The 15,649-nt window shown below is 38.9% G+C and overlaps 1 protein-coding gene across 6 annotated transcripts in view; it reads right to left on the reverse strand.

The window, feature by feature from the left end:
- LOC117412909 (ras-associated and pleckstrin homology domains-containing protein 1-like) overlaps nt 1-15,649 on the reverse strand; it is a 97,594-nt gene that overhangs the window by 40,521 nt on the left and 41,424 nt on the right. For all 6 annotated transcript variants that reach the window (XM_034021573.3, XM_034021564.3, XM_034021556.3 and 3 more), the window contains exons 2-4: nt 7,093-7,212; nt 5,767-5,869; nt 4,505-5,016 (exon numbers count right to left, since the gene is read on the reverse strand). In XM_034021573.3, the coding sequence (XP_033877464.3) occupies nt 4,505-5,016; nt 5,767-5,869; nt 7,093-7,212 (735 nt within the window). The remainder of the gene's footprint in view (nt 1-4,504; nt 5,017-5,766; nt 5,870-7,092; nt 7,213-15,649) is intronic.

The following is a 15,649-nucleotide window of genomic DNA, read 5'->3' on the forward strand; positions in this document are numbered from 1 at the left end:
CACAGGTGAAGACATTACCCCGTAACCCACAAATTAAAGGGGAGATTAACAAATGTCTCCTGCCAAGAGGGGGCGTTACTGGCAGGAATCTACTACTATTAAAATTGTGTGTCCCATTTCTATTTCTCAAACGGGATAGCTGAGACAAAGTGGAACCAGCTGAAGGACTCATATGGTTATAATAATCTACATTTCTGAAGACTCGCCACGTGGATTAATTTGCCCCAGGCTTCAACAGAACTAACAATGAACAATTGTTATTTCTTTACTGAAAATACATACTTCATTGCAAACAGAATGTGATCTTGAATTCTATTGTATTAACTTTTGTATTAGTTATATGACAATCCAGTAATTAAATGCACTGCAGTCCAATGGGATCTGCTGCTGTTCCACCGCTGCTGTTCCACCGCTACTTGTAAAAATAGGGCTGTCTTACAATGTACTGGGATCTGAGCAGTTTGCTCTATAATCTTTCAATGGGATTAACAGTCCTTGTCTAAAAACCATAAACAAAGAGTGTCATGTCCTCTCTCAGCTGTAAAACAAGCCCTTGAAGGACTGCTTACAAAAACAAAGGCTCAGCTGAAGTGGTGCAGGTTATCATGTCCTATCTTTCACTCATTTATTGAAAGTTATTATTTTGACTGCTCTGCACCCCATATCAAGGAACACAGTTGAAAACATTGAACAACTAAAGAAATACACACCATGCAGTACTGTATGTGCCCTTCAGCCCACAAAAGCAGTCGGTTTTGAACTTTTTTTTTTTCTGCGTATGGAAAAGAAAAGCAATTTGCACTTAAGGGCATATACAATAGGCTTTGTTACAAAAGTCAGAAATAAAGAGAGGGGCGTGCAGGTTTTATTATGTAAGAATTTGTTCTGTATATGTAGATATATTTAGAAAAAAATAAAAACTGCATTTGCTAGTTGTTGGTAACTTAATTGTATAGCACCTTTTTTATACACTATAATTAAAGCCTTTAAGCAATTTCACGCGGAAATCGTGAAATTAGCCCAATACCGCCATTTTTTTCAATATTCTAAAGAAATAAACATGAATTATTTCATAATTATTTGTATTTTATACAAAAAAAAACACATTAACTAAACTGCACAGCTCTGCGTGTACACGTTGCCATGCACATAAGCTGTGCAGTGATTATGTCATGTGACTATATGCAATCTAGGAGGGAAATTAAAAGACTACACACTGTAAACAAGAAAATGATTGTGCTCTAAAAAGGCAAAAAATGTGTCTGCCACAGATCGCGCAAAGCACTATCCAGCAGGAGTTTTACACAGCGATGGAGGTAAGCTCTTCTCTACGTCCTGCAACGTTACTGTAGAACTACCAAGAATTGGCTCTTGACAGGCATTTAGATTCAAGTATTCACTGAAAGAGAACGGCAGAAATCTAGAGCAGTACCGCGACTACTTTACTTTCAATGAAATAAAAAATGGTGACTTCCATGTCCCAAAAGTCCACTGAAAACCATGAAGCACGAAACACATTAAATTTTGACCTGACAGAGGCGTTTGTTTGCGCAAATATCCCTCTTGAAAAATTGGACAACCAAAAGCTACGTACATTCTTCAGACTGAGTGTAGCAAATGGTGGAGTGATTCCTTCATCAACCCAGCTGAGACGTGAATACTTACCTAACTGAGTATCACAGGCAGGAGATTATGGAATTGGTAAAACAGTCCGATTGCTTGTCAGTGGTCACTGACAAGTGAAAATCAGCCAAAATACATATTGGCCTGTAATTGTGTAATTATATCCAAGTGTATTAGAGACATCAGAGTAATGCAATCAGGAAAAGCATCTTGGGGAAGCAGTTCCCTTTGTAGGCTGTGTAAAAAGGGACATAATGTAAAAAAGAGCCCTTACTAAAACAGCTAAACCAAAGTTATGTGCAGTCACTGGAAGCACTGTGCTTGTGTGTTTTATAATTGCTATTGATATTGTTAATTGAGAGACCAGAACATCCATACAGAGGAATCAGACTCACATGGCAAGCAGCCCACTGTACTCATGTTCTGTATCAGGGTAGCTTCAGATCGACTAATAGAACAATAGAATTCAGCCACTCTATGAAGCTAGCTGTACCAGAGGAGTCCCTCAATATGACTGGGGAGATGTTTTGTGTTCATGGCAATTGTAGATGGCTCACAAAAAAAGTCAGCTCTTTCCTGATTTTCCTAGTAGGACAAATGGTAAAAATAACATGCCAGGCTTGATTCCAAAAGCATCAGGTAGCAGATTTTGCAGACAAAAGGAAAGTTGTCTCTAATTTTGGAGACATTAATCACATTAAGGAACTGTGTTTTACATTTATCAAAATGCAGTACATGGGGTTCCTGCCAAATAACTGAATGAGTGTACACAGATTTCTCATTTGTCTGCTTATTAGTTTAGATTTCTCTGTGTAAAGCAGTATTGATGTCACAGTGTCAATCAGTTTCATCTGCCCCTGTAAAAACGATTTACAGAAACAGCTTTGCACATGCACTGGGGTGGAGAGAAGACATGTAGAACCTATTTTTTTTTGGTTTGTACCAGCTGGTAGTCCAACAAAATCTATGTTGTAACTATGAAATTGTGGGCATTTTACACAACACTGCTGAAACTAACTCAGGCCCTTCACTTAAAAATAATGTAACAGCAGAGAGCTGACAAGAGAAAATAAACTTATTAAAAGACTTTCAAAAAACGAAACTGCAAGTTGATTCACTTTGTTGTCAAAAGTTGATTGAAAAAAAAACGGTGCTATAAGAAGTCAAGCGAAAAAGACTGATCAGCAACGAAAGATAAAGTGTTCAGCAGTAATATTCTGACCAAGCCTGAGTAATGGCAGTAAACAAGCCATACAGTTATTATGGTCTCACAACATCAATAGTGTCAGTCAGCATGTCATCATTATCTCTGGGATACGTTGTCAGTGGCTGCCTGAGATTGTGTAACTCAAACCTCACTCATCTCAATAGATGGATGCTACTCTGATTCAGTTTTGCGAGGCTGTGATTTAATTTGTACTGTATTTGCTTGGTGGAACAGCTCTGTCATGACTCCTGAAACCTGAGCCTTGATGACCTACATCCATTACCATGAGAGAAATGATGATTATGTGCACAGGTGGCTTAAGAGCATATTGTATGACTTTGCAAATCAGAAAGTCTTTCTGTGCATCTTGAAGGTAGTTCATCTCAGTTTATGCATGAGAGAATTGCCATTACCAAAAGCATATCAATTAGATAATATGTTTGGTGTATGAATCCTTTTTACTGGATTGTATAAGGCTACAAGTCTAAAGCTCAGTGGGCGTCCACTGGAGGATAATGACGGCTCTGCCTGAACAGCTTCGGTATAGACTGTAGCTGTAGTTACAATTCCAGGGAGGTTATGATGAGGTTGTATAACACACTGGTAAGACCGCACATGGAATGCTGTGTCCAATTCTGGTCACCACAACGCCAAAGGGACCCTGGAGAGAGTCCAAAGAAGAGCAACCAGACTAATCCCAGGACTTAAAAGGACCAAGTTATGAAGAAAGGCTGAAAGAACTGAATCTATTTAGCCTGGCACAAAGAAGAATCGGGGGGGACAAAATCTCAAAAGGAGTTGACATTGTTAACCCAAACCGTAACCAAGCACAGTACAGAAACCAGTACCAGAGGACACAGTTGGAAATTAAGTGGAGATAGACTTAGGACAGAGTAAATGCAACACTTCACACAGAGAGTGGTGAGCGTATGGAATCGGCTACCTAGTCAAGTTGTTGATGCAGAACCACTTGAATCCTTTAAGACCCAACCCGACAAGATTCTGAGGTCAATCAGCTAAGGAACCAAATAAGCTTAGACGGGCCGAATGTCCTTTCTTGACTGTACATTTCTTATGCTTCTTGTTTCTTATGCTAGACTGGTGGAAAAATCAGGACTGAGAAGCTAAATCAACTGGGTGATATTTATATTTCACCTACTGTCCCAATGGAGCTGTGGACTACATGGACATTTTACACTTGCATCTGGGCTGAGTCAACTTCAGCTACCTTGAACCTCAAAATGAAACATGCGAAATCTCCTACGTGCTGGTATCTTACTCAAGGGCATGCATTAACAATTAAAACAGTTGAACTTGGCTGTTCTAATATTCAAGCCATAGTCCATCAGTGTGCTGCAAGTGCTCTTAAAAGCTCCATCCAACCCACCATCACACCTCATAGAATTCCCTTTCCTATAAAAGGGAAGTCTAGTTTTACTTCAGAATTTATGATTGTGGGTTCAGGAATTCTCCATTATGTACAGACACCCCATGGTAGTATCTCCACACCTGCATAAAACAGCATTTCTAACAATTTTTTTTTACCTCATTCACTGGCAGGGAGGAGGGGCAGAACTCACTGCCAGTTTACACCTATGTAAAACACCTCAAATTGAAAGTAAATGTGTTCTGGACTAAACACAGTTCTAGTAATAGTAAAGGGAAACGCTGTACCTCTGTGGAGGGCTGGCCCTGCTGCAAGATGTCGAGCTCCTGAGGCCGGAGCACCTTGTCGATGTCCAGGGAGTCCATGCTGGAGGCGGCAGAGTTGAAGCTGGAGCGCGAGGAGTTGCTGATGGAGCGCACGTCAGCGTCACTCACAGTGCCCGCTGAGCCCGTCCTGCGGTGCTGGATGGTGGGAGGGGGCAGCGACTGCCCACTCTGCCGTGCCGCCTCGTCCATGCTCAGGGACGCCTGCTCCAGCTGCGCCGTGATGTCATCCAGGGAGTAGTTGGAGTGCATGGGCTTGTGGCCCCGCACCGTGGAGGAAGGGGAGGCTCGAGCACTGCTGCTGTGTTTGGCACCGGAGCGCCCCGCTGGCGGTTTCTGCCTGACTTTCTGTTCTGTTGCCTGGGCGTGCTTGGGTGCGCTTGGCTTGGACCCGATGGTGCTCAGTTCCTGCTCAATAGAGCACAGGTCAGCCATAAGAGCATCCAGATCGACGGCATCCCCTTGATTCAGAGCCTCTGGAATCGGAAACAAATTGGACTCGTTCGGAACCAGTGCTCAATCTTCTACATAGGAGTAATATCACTGACCGTGCTGTAAATGGCATACTGGGCTTACATGGCTTGGTTTGGGGGATGTTGTCTGACACTTAATTTTTGTATCTATTTTTTTTATTTAAAACAAACTGAATAAAACTAATCTTGGTGTTTAAAGATTAAAGTGGCAAGCTTTTTTCTGCATTTATTTATTACCTTATTTCTTACAAGAAATAAAGAAAAAAAGAAATTAAAGCATTGTCTTTGAAGAAAACACTTTTGTGTGTATTATTTCTAAATACACATTTTAGCTGATCCTATTAAAAAGGTATCACTACAAAAACCTTGTTCATAAAACTTGTATGTGGACCAGCATGGGCTAAATCACACTGGTGGGAGATCACCCTTAACAATTATAATGGGAAAAGCAGGCATTAAAGTCCAACCATTAGAAATGTAGTAGAACTGTTTTAATATTATTTTTATTTCAGACTAACTTTAAATGGAACTGACCTTATTCTCAATCTCCAGCAGCAGCTTTCCCACCTTTTTACGGGGTCAACCTACCCACAGCATGCAAAAGTATCTTACAAGTACTGCACAAACACAACACAAACTTAAGGAGACATTTTCACATTTACTGGACATATTAACGTTTAAATATACACAATATTAAAAAATATCCCCCCCCCCTGCTGACAGCCACCGTGTCCTGGAGACCCCAAAGCTCACCATTCAAGTTATACATGGAGAAGCGATAGGAGAAGTTGGCTAGGTTGGTCTCTTGACGGAGTGGCGATTTCCTCATCTGATCTGGCTTCCCATCATCCAGACTCTGAAAGGGGAAAACAAAACAGATACATCAGCATGCAAAGCCCCCTCTTTAAAACATCTACATCAATTTCTGTCAGAGGAAATGTCATGGTTTTGTCATCTACAGTCTTTTTATATCATGAGATTGATCACACAAACAGAAACGTGAAAAAGAGACAGAACTGACAATATCAGCACCTGTTTTGTTTAAAATGCAACAGCAAACAGTGTGAAACAAGAAGGAAACAAGAAAAGTGTTTTCCTAAGCTTTCACCTTGTAGCACGTAATCGCACTGTTTGGGTGTTGCAACTAAAAACAAATATGTTCTGATGCCAACACATGTATAACCCTTTTCAATAAGGGTATTTTATAATGCAAGTGCAGTGTATCTCAACTTTGCTGAGTTCATATCACCAGCCATATGTTGATATATTGAAAGTAAGAAGAAAGAAAAAAAAAAGTGTTTTATGTTGTGAAGATAAATCTAATTTTATAATGTTCTACAGAACCTAGTTATTAAGTCACTTTAAAGAAAGGCTTGCCGCAGGACTTATCATAAAAGTTAGCATGAAAGGATAACTGGAACCATTAAACATGACCGCTGAGGATCTAAAGTAGAGATGAAAACAAAGACAGAAATGCACACACCCCTGACCCAGAGGCTCCAAGCTCAGAACATCGCTCACACCACGAGCTGGAAAGGAGACCACAGCCTTCAGTCTTAAAAGACCAAAATAACTCAGGGGAAGTTAGAATTGATCTGACAATATGTGGGCTTGAATTTGTGTCCAAAACCAATAATTTAAGTGTTGTTCTGACAGCAAACACTCACTGTATGTAAACAAGCTATCACAGATGCTGTTTGTGGCACTGTAAACGTTTGCAGATATTGGGCCCCATCAGGTTTTAAGGGTTTTAAAAGAATATTCTATCAAAGTCTGGTTTTAAGGAATAAAATAATGTGAACTCATGAAAACTGTCCTTCACAGTTATTGGCTTGTTTAAATGTAAGTTTTATTTTTGTGATTAGGGCCCTTCATCTCTGTCCTGTCTGGTGGTAATAAATTAGGTTCCTGTAAGTAAACACTTACTTTCATTTTTAGATGCATTGGCAAGTCACAATAGGATGTCCTGGGATTTATAAAAGTATAGTGCACTGTATATAGTCTCCAGGTCATTGCAGGTGCAGTATCTTTCAATGGCGCAGTCCCCATAGTACTGTAGAAATCTTATTAGTTACTGACCTGTGTCAGCTTGTCAAGCTCCCCCAGCCAGGCTCCAAACATCTTATCGAGGTCCTGGTCCTCTTTGTCGCTGTCCTCCTCTGCTGCATGGTCAACCTCCTCATCCGAGACCTGTTCCATCTGAAACAAACCAGAAATATATTCCATTACTATCACTGCCATGAATGCAGGGGTTTCTTTTCACAAGTTACAAACATGCCTCATCTTCCCACATTAGTCAGCGGAAAACCACACTTAGTGCCACTGTTTAGACAGAGCACGTGGTGGTCCTGCATTTCATTGTTGCAGTCACATTTGGTCCAACAAGTACTGCACCTACTGTACTAGCATTCCCCTTTCATAACTCCAGTTAGGGCTTTTGTGTTCTGTGTCCGTCTGTCAATTATGCCAAGTAGTAGTATACAGTACTATTGCAGCTGTAAATGGCCTCCCCACCGCTTTCCCAACCTGTGCAGCTACTGTAGGCTCCACACAAAGACTTATTCCAGCAGTGTGTACACAGTAGGTCACACGGAAGCAATTTACAGGAGTCTCAGTCCTATTAAAAAAGTGTATGAATAGTAAACACAACCACAGAGTCACCACCCGGGGCAGTCCTTAAGTTCTTAAACAGCTTTACACCAGATAACCTCTGATAATTACTCTTTACTGGCACTCTCTCTGAAAATGACAGGGGACACTTGCAGAAGGACAGGCCCACCAAATAATTAAAAAGAAAGAACATAAATAGTGCTAGAGTATTCCCACAGCCATGAAGAATTTTGTCTTTTTAGGGACAGCTTTATCCAATTTAAAATTATGGTTTAATAAACTTCCCCTGTCAAATATGGGTTTAAAAGTAATCTAATTTAAAGGATGACTGATTAAATATGGACTGTGTACAGTAACTGTATTTAAAACGTACACAAGGAAATTCACCCCTCTCTGGAGCCAAGTTAAAAAGGATTAGGCAGATTTATAAAGGCGTAAGTGTTTGTGCTCAACTAGTTCTGACAGGAGTTGGTGAATGTTTTCACAATTAGACAACTTTACGGTCATGATCGGCTGCTTATCTGGCAGTGTTTCTGTTGCTGCATAACTGCTATCAACACAAGCGCCAGGGGTCCTCAGATTCTTACTCTGATACCAGCAAAACTACCTCCCAAGAGAGATTGATGTCCTGTATCCATATCTCTTTAGATCCATGCCAGTGTAACACTAACTTGTGTAATGGGTACAGATCTACGTAGGTTTGTCTCAAACGTCTAAACCTTCATTGGAATAAGAAACCGCAGCCCTTGTATTGATTGACCTGTTACATAAACGTACATTTATGGAGTACATGTGCGAGAATTAGCTTTTTACTTCGTGCTTGAGAGACATCTTAAAACAGAAGTAGAATTGGTACTGCAGCTTGGAGTTTATTACAAGTTAGTTATAGAATATCAACGTTTTAGTTATTTTGTTTTTACCGCCACACATTATAGGAGTCAAACACAAACCCAGAAGAAAAGGCAGGCCTATCTGACATCAAAATATAGATCCACTTTGATTTATAAATAGTGCTGGTCAGTAATTAGTGTATAGGTCCTATCTCTTATTAAATCATTTGCAAAGGAGCCAGCTCCAAATACTGAGCGATTAAAAAAAATAAAATAAAAGAACACTTGATGTTGCCTCACAGTGCCTAGGATGCTTATCGGACCCATTAGCTGAACGGTCTACAGTCAGATAAAATGTGCCCTTTAGGAGCTTAATATACATGCTGCCTGACCTCAAGCAATTTGAAACTCTGCAGTAATTGAAGGTATTACAGAGTAGATAAGGAAATTGTTATACAGTGAAATCACTGCGACAGTATAACTTTTCTTAAAAACTGCCAAAAGCTCAGTTTTTTAGTCCGCCTACCATTCCAGCAGCCTTGACCTTTATATCATCTGCAAAATTATGACATCCTTTATTTCTGCATACTGTTTTACCCATAAAATGTATATTAATGTTAATACTAAAAGTGCCATTACATGAATATTTAGCATTTGTTACTGGATAAGTTATCAATATTGGACTACTGGCCCCACCAAGTAAGACTTTTGAATAGTTAAGAAAACCAGCTTTGTTTAAAATAAGAGAGGAGGCCATAATATCACATGTTTTTTATTCTAAACATAACATAGGCTTTAATAATTCTAATTCTAATAATTAATTATTTCTAACCACATTTAAAAACAGCACAGTGTAGAATAGTATACAAAATAAAATAATATACTCAACCTTAACTTAAAAAATACATATACTTAGTGATACAATGTATGGTATAATAATAATAATAATAATAATAATAATAATAATAATAATAATAACAAATGATGCAAGCAAAAATGCTGACATGCTTTTTAAATATTTAAATTGTTACTGATTAGACATCACAACTTAATGCTGAATAACTTGATATTTAGACTTTTTCTAAAGAAACACATGAACAAAGCTTGTACACATTGCTTAGTATTTTATTCCTTTCTGAGAAATGTGGTAAGGAGATTTGGTTAACTTAGTTAAATCTGATATCCCAGGAACTCTAGCTGACATACTGCTTTGTCTTTAAACTCAAACAAGTGCTACACTACTTAGGTCGTAAATAAATATAATTGATTTTCAACTGAATCTGTGTATAGATCTGCAATATTTCCAAGTCCGTCAAGCAGAGATGAGTTTTTCAGTATTGTGATACGAATCGTATCGTGGCTTCTGTATTGTGACCTTGGTGGATCGTCACCCCTATAATATATATATATATATACACATATATATATATATATATATACACACACATATATATATATATATATATATATACACACACACATATATATATATATATATATATATATATATTTATATATATATAGTGGCTCTTGGAATGAACATTCTATCTTAACATCATCCTCAGAAAATCAACAAGTTTACTGCACTGTGCTGCCCGAAACGTCCTGAAATAAATGATTTTTGAATCATTTAAATTTTGTGTATATTTTTTTTTTTTCTTTTTTTATATTATAGTTAGATAGATAGATAGACAGATAGATAGCTAGATAGACAGACAGAGATAGATAAAAATATCTAAGCAATACTTAAGTAATGTGGTTTGCTTATAAAATGAAACTCAAAAGCTTTGAAACACATTTCCTTTAACTACATGGAGTTCAATACATCCAGAGTTCAATTCAATCTGAATGGTGGTGAATCGAATTACTGCCTCCATTTAAAATGTCAAAAGCACTGCAGGTCCAAATCTGGCACTTGCTTTTAAAAGACAAAAATACACTGAAGAGATTCACAGGCACTGACATTGTAGAGATGTTGGTTCACCAATTAATTCACACATCAAATTGTATTTAGATTCTGCCAGCTGGTTAAATTCAATTTATAAATAGACCTCCCCCCGACCCGATGTGGTATAATAAATCATAATTTTGTTAAAAGCAGTATTTTAGTGACACAGAAAACTCTATAGGCTATGAAGGAACAGTCTTCCTAAAATTGCTCAGTCCCCTTCCCTCACACAAATTTGTCTACAAAAATAGTAATGTATTAAACCTTAAAAGGCTAGAGAGAATATTTACATTACACTATCCTGTCAGGTGTAATTCATGAAATTATATATAAAAGGGAATTAGGTATACATACATGCTTGCTTATTTCTTATACCAACATGGAGAAACATGGTGGAGAATGTCAAGCAGTGTAGTAGCTGGCCCATGAGCATGCACAGTACTGCGCTATAATACCATCACTGTACATGCCTCTGTGGACCACCTGCCAATTGAAAGGATTCTCTCAGCTAAGTTCACAGGGATGGCACTCAAACCCTGCTTTCATCTTCATGTCCACTTGAACATGCAAGTATTTTGATCCCCTGCTATGCAAAAGTAACCGCAGTTTCTCTTTGTGTTCAGATTGACGAATTATAAAGAAAGACGGAAGGGACTGCGAGTGTGCTGTGTGCCAGCAAACCACTCTGGTCAGACAGAGCTCAGTTTAGATACTGGATTGCAGCCACCATCCCCCTGCGTGCTGGGTACGGCATGGTAGCGCCATGCTTGGGATGAGCCACTCAGTAACTCACCCACTGGCATGCCCTCGGATATTTCACAGACAAAAGATGGAACTCCCTTGAGCAGTCTTGCTTTAGAGACAGATGGCACATTGGCAAGGATGTGCTTGTGACAATCTGATCACCGAAACAAAGCAGTTCTCCCTGCTGAGGAACCAAGGCAGGGCTGCAAGAGCTAGAAGAATAGTTTATCAAACCAATAGACGGCTTTCAATTATCTGTGATGCCAACATGCTGCGCAATCCGTTTCACATCAAATCTCAAGAAGCCACCAGTATTGAAAATATTCTTTCAAGTCAAAATGGTGTCCTGCTTTGCGGAAGCGTTATATTTCAAACACATACACATTAGCATTGAATATTTAGCACACAATAAAATTAGCACATAATAGAAGCAAACTTTTTCATTGGTAACCAAATTCAATGTGAAAGGCAAAAAATCAGGCTAATCACATTGCAACTGTTTTTTCTCATGCAACCCGCAGGACATCACATTTAAACAGAAAACAAGGAGAACAACCTATTTATATTTGCTATAAGGCACGGAAATGCTGCCTTTCAAGTACTAAAAGAAAATAACTTTTAGTACTTGAAAGGCATATATTGGAGCCTCAAACTGTATACAGAGTAGTACACCATCTACTGTATAAGTACTGTAAGAAGTCCTACTGTTCCTTACACATCACTGCTTGTTTTGCAGGTGGCTTTTCCTAAACAGTACAGACTTAGTGTCCTGGTGCTCTGTCCTGTTTATCTAGGCTATGGGTCTGCTGGGAAAGGTTGTCTGTTAACACTATGCACACACACACAACCCTGATGGGAGCCAGCAATAGTTTTATTAGAATCCTCAATGCTGGAATGGTATTTTCTAAATGTCACGTTAAAAACAAAAGATGTAGTTCTCTTCAACTGAACATGAACACTCACCAGCTCAAGCCCATAAGAACGTAACCTTATTTTACGAGCCATCTCATGTTCAGGCATCCCACTGTATTTATTACCACCTCTCCTCTGTCTGTTTTAAATCAGGCTGCTGTCACGACTCTACTGCTTTCAGTACAGGATTGATTTTACTTTTTCATTAGCTTGGCTCCACAAAACTTCTCTGGCAAAGATGCCGCTCATTTTAAACTCAACCTGCCAAAGTATTACTCATATCCGAACATTCATCCATTTTTCAGGTTTTTATTTTTTTTATTTTATTGACTCCCCCATGAATGATGTAATAAAAGGGTCTCTTTGTACAGTGGGCGGGGGGAGACACATCTTCATTAGATAAGATCTAGCTACACTACAACCCGCTACAAAGGCTTATAGTAAATGTAGTTTGAAGCCATATAAACCTGATTACCAGGCACTCCTAATATCCTAAAATCATATTGAATAGCGTAAGCAAGATGGAGCATGTGTCCAGTCCAGCTCTATAATCTCAGAGGAAAGTGGATTTTATTTGGGGGTGACACATTCAGCAGCCACTCCTTTACTGGAACTCTCTCCAAAAGGAATCGGGGGGCTGAGCATTTACCCATATTTAAACCATTTTTTTTTTTGCCAAATTGTTATGCCAGTGTTAAGGTCTAGATATAGAAGGTTGCAGGGGGGTTCTGTGGTTGCAAGCCAGCAAACACAGACAGCAACGCAGGACTTCACATAGCTAATTTTGTAATGTACACAACTTAATCTGTTTTTGCCTCGAGGCTTAAAAAGACAGCTAATTGCTTGCTTTGTTCAGGTAAAATGGCCTTGTGAAAAGCTTCCTTCCGTCTCCCAAGCAGATCACACAGTGAATTATGGATTCATTCAGGTCATTGACAGAATGACAGAGCCCCCACCTGGTGCTGAAAAGACTGATGCGTTTCTGTACGACACCTGCAGCTGCTGCACAAGACACCCCCCTTGAGAAAGGCACTCAGAGGAGAGGAGAGAAGGAGAGAAAAAAAGAGAGACAGAGAGAAAAAAAAAAACACATCTCAGCCTGCTCCTTGGCAACCAGCCCAGTCTGGTTTGCAGGGTAAAAACGAGCACACTCACCCCCATGCTCCTAGCAAACAGTGCCCTGCTTTTTGAAAGTGTATTCATGGCATCAAGCCCAAGATTGGCAAGTATTTGGTATATCTGTCCAGACTCCTGTCAGCTGAACAAGAACAACTCGAGGAAGATTTTTTTTTTTTTTTTTGCTCCCAGCCTCCTACCATCTCTGATGTGCCTAATCATTTCCATATTCTAAAAAGCACACTGTGTTAACCATATACTGTCAATTACTGCTTTCAGGCAACAGTTTATTTTTCTATAATGCAACATGACACATAAATTGGTTTCAGACTCCTCTGGTAACATGTCATAAACCAATGTTGGAGGCATAGTACTACAGTACCTGTATATTTATTGAACAGTGGAAGGGCACCATTTTAACTAAACTACAGTTTAAAATCTTCCCCAGGACTTTAATGCAAACAAAATAAATTGTAATCCACAGCATGGAAAGATGACCATTCCGATGCATAATTATATAAAAAAAACTGCTCATGCCATCAGTTTGAGTGCACTTACAATGCTTATTACAAACCTGTGATTGGGCCAGGGAGGGTACAATAAAGTGACAGTGAGGGTGTACACAAAATTACTTTGACCCAGTCAGAGGCAGGACCAGGTTTATTTTATATCTGCTAATTTTTGCCTCAAAATGGTCCCTTACTGTAAGTCAGATAAGCAGAGAGCTATAATCATTTACCACCACTGCTGTAGCCTGTCAGTGGTTATCGTAGCAGATCAATAAGAGATTCCCCAGACTGCGCATCAGCTAGGCCTAGTCTGCAGGTTGCAGCCTGTGTGCACTTGCTGCATTCAAAAGGCCAGCTGACCAGTGAATTATTCACTCGGTCCAAAACAGCAATCTCAAGCACAAAACGCAGCTCTTGTTCTGGCTCCAAACCAGGATTTTTCCTGGCTAATATTTATTCTTAGAAAAACAAAAAAAGACAGACACACACCAGTGTAACAAACTCAATGTTTTTTTTTCTTCTTTTATATAAAAAGACCAATGAGAAGTAATGAGCACTGTGCTGCTATTATGTTTATTGGATTACAGAGCCTATGATTTAGACAGCCCTTGACAGGGCGTGTGTCTACTGGAGTTAGTTTTGGCAAAAACAGTTCATGTTTCAAGATATAAAAGGGTTTAGAGCATTACAGAGAGAATTAGCACTTCCAATATGTTTCAGGCTTGTATTTATTTTTATTCAATTACATCCCTGACTAGTAGTGCTTTGCAAGTTTTATTTGTACCCTCTACCATGTTTATACAGCATACCCCCCCCATAATGTAATGATGGTAATGTTGACCTATGCATAGGGCAACCATACATTACGTTACTTGCATAAGTAAGTGCCACAACATGTTAAATAATAAAAATTCCCATTTTGAATACAATGCACCAATTCTCAGCCGCTAGGCTGCATTACCTTGTATGCTTTTTCACTGCATCTGTACTCATGACGCCAATATATGCTTTACTAGTAATTAAAGTAATTCCTGTAATAATGAAAGTGCCCATTGTCAATAGAAAAGTGTAAGGGTTTCTTAAAAAAATCAACACTAGTTGTGAAGTGGGGGAATGTATCCAAGAGATCCAAACAGGAAATGTCAGGGATGTATCAAATTCTTTATTTCCCGTTTCTAGGACTTTATGCAAGAGCCTTACAGTCTCAAAGGACTTTGTTGAAAAATGAATAATGAAGTGAGGTGACCTAATGCACTGCACACATTGCATAACTAGCAGCCAATAAAAGAAAAAAATTTAAAAAAACATCAAATAAAGCAAGGGAAGAAAGATTTTTAACAGATACAGTATACTACTAATAGAGTGTGAATTACCTCGGTTGCCTTTAAGCGCAAAAGTACTGTTAAAATTCTTTCTTTACCATCAGTCCGGGTAGCGGTGGGCAGTTGACGAACTGCCCGGGCAGATGCTGAAATTACATAAAATTCAATGCTAATTCGGCATCTGCCCACCGCAGCTGGGCACTTCGCGAACTGCCCGATTTCGGCATCTGTCCATAACATACACATACATACATATATATGTAGGAGGACACAACTAGAAAAGTTTGAGATCCATTCTGTACATCTATATGACTATGAGAAGTGTTGCTGTTGGATAATAACATTTTCTGGTGTTTCTATTCCGGTGAAAGTTACCATAATAAAATCAGTTTCTTTATCTGCATCTATATATATATATATTTTTTTTTAAATACAACCAATCATTTTTGTCAGTGCAGCACACATACCTAACTCTTCAAACACATCACACGTCAGAAAGTTTAATTTGAAACAGGTTTCCAAAGAAAAAAAAAAAATCAGTTTAATAAACTTTGTGGCATTCTGTTTAAAAAATTGATAACATGGCCTTACCCTACCCATTATTACAAAGAACAGAGATGGGGGGGAAAAAAACAACAAAAAAAC

Source organism: Acipenser ruthenus, chromosome 10 (assembly GCF_902713425.1).
Source record: "Acipenser ruthenus chromosome 10, fAciRut3.2 maternal haplotype, whole genome shotgun sequence".
NCBI classification, from domain to species: domain Eukaryota; kingdom Metazoa; phylum Chordata; class Actinopteri; order Acipenseriformes; family Acipenseridae; genus Acipenser; species Acipenser ruthenus.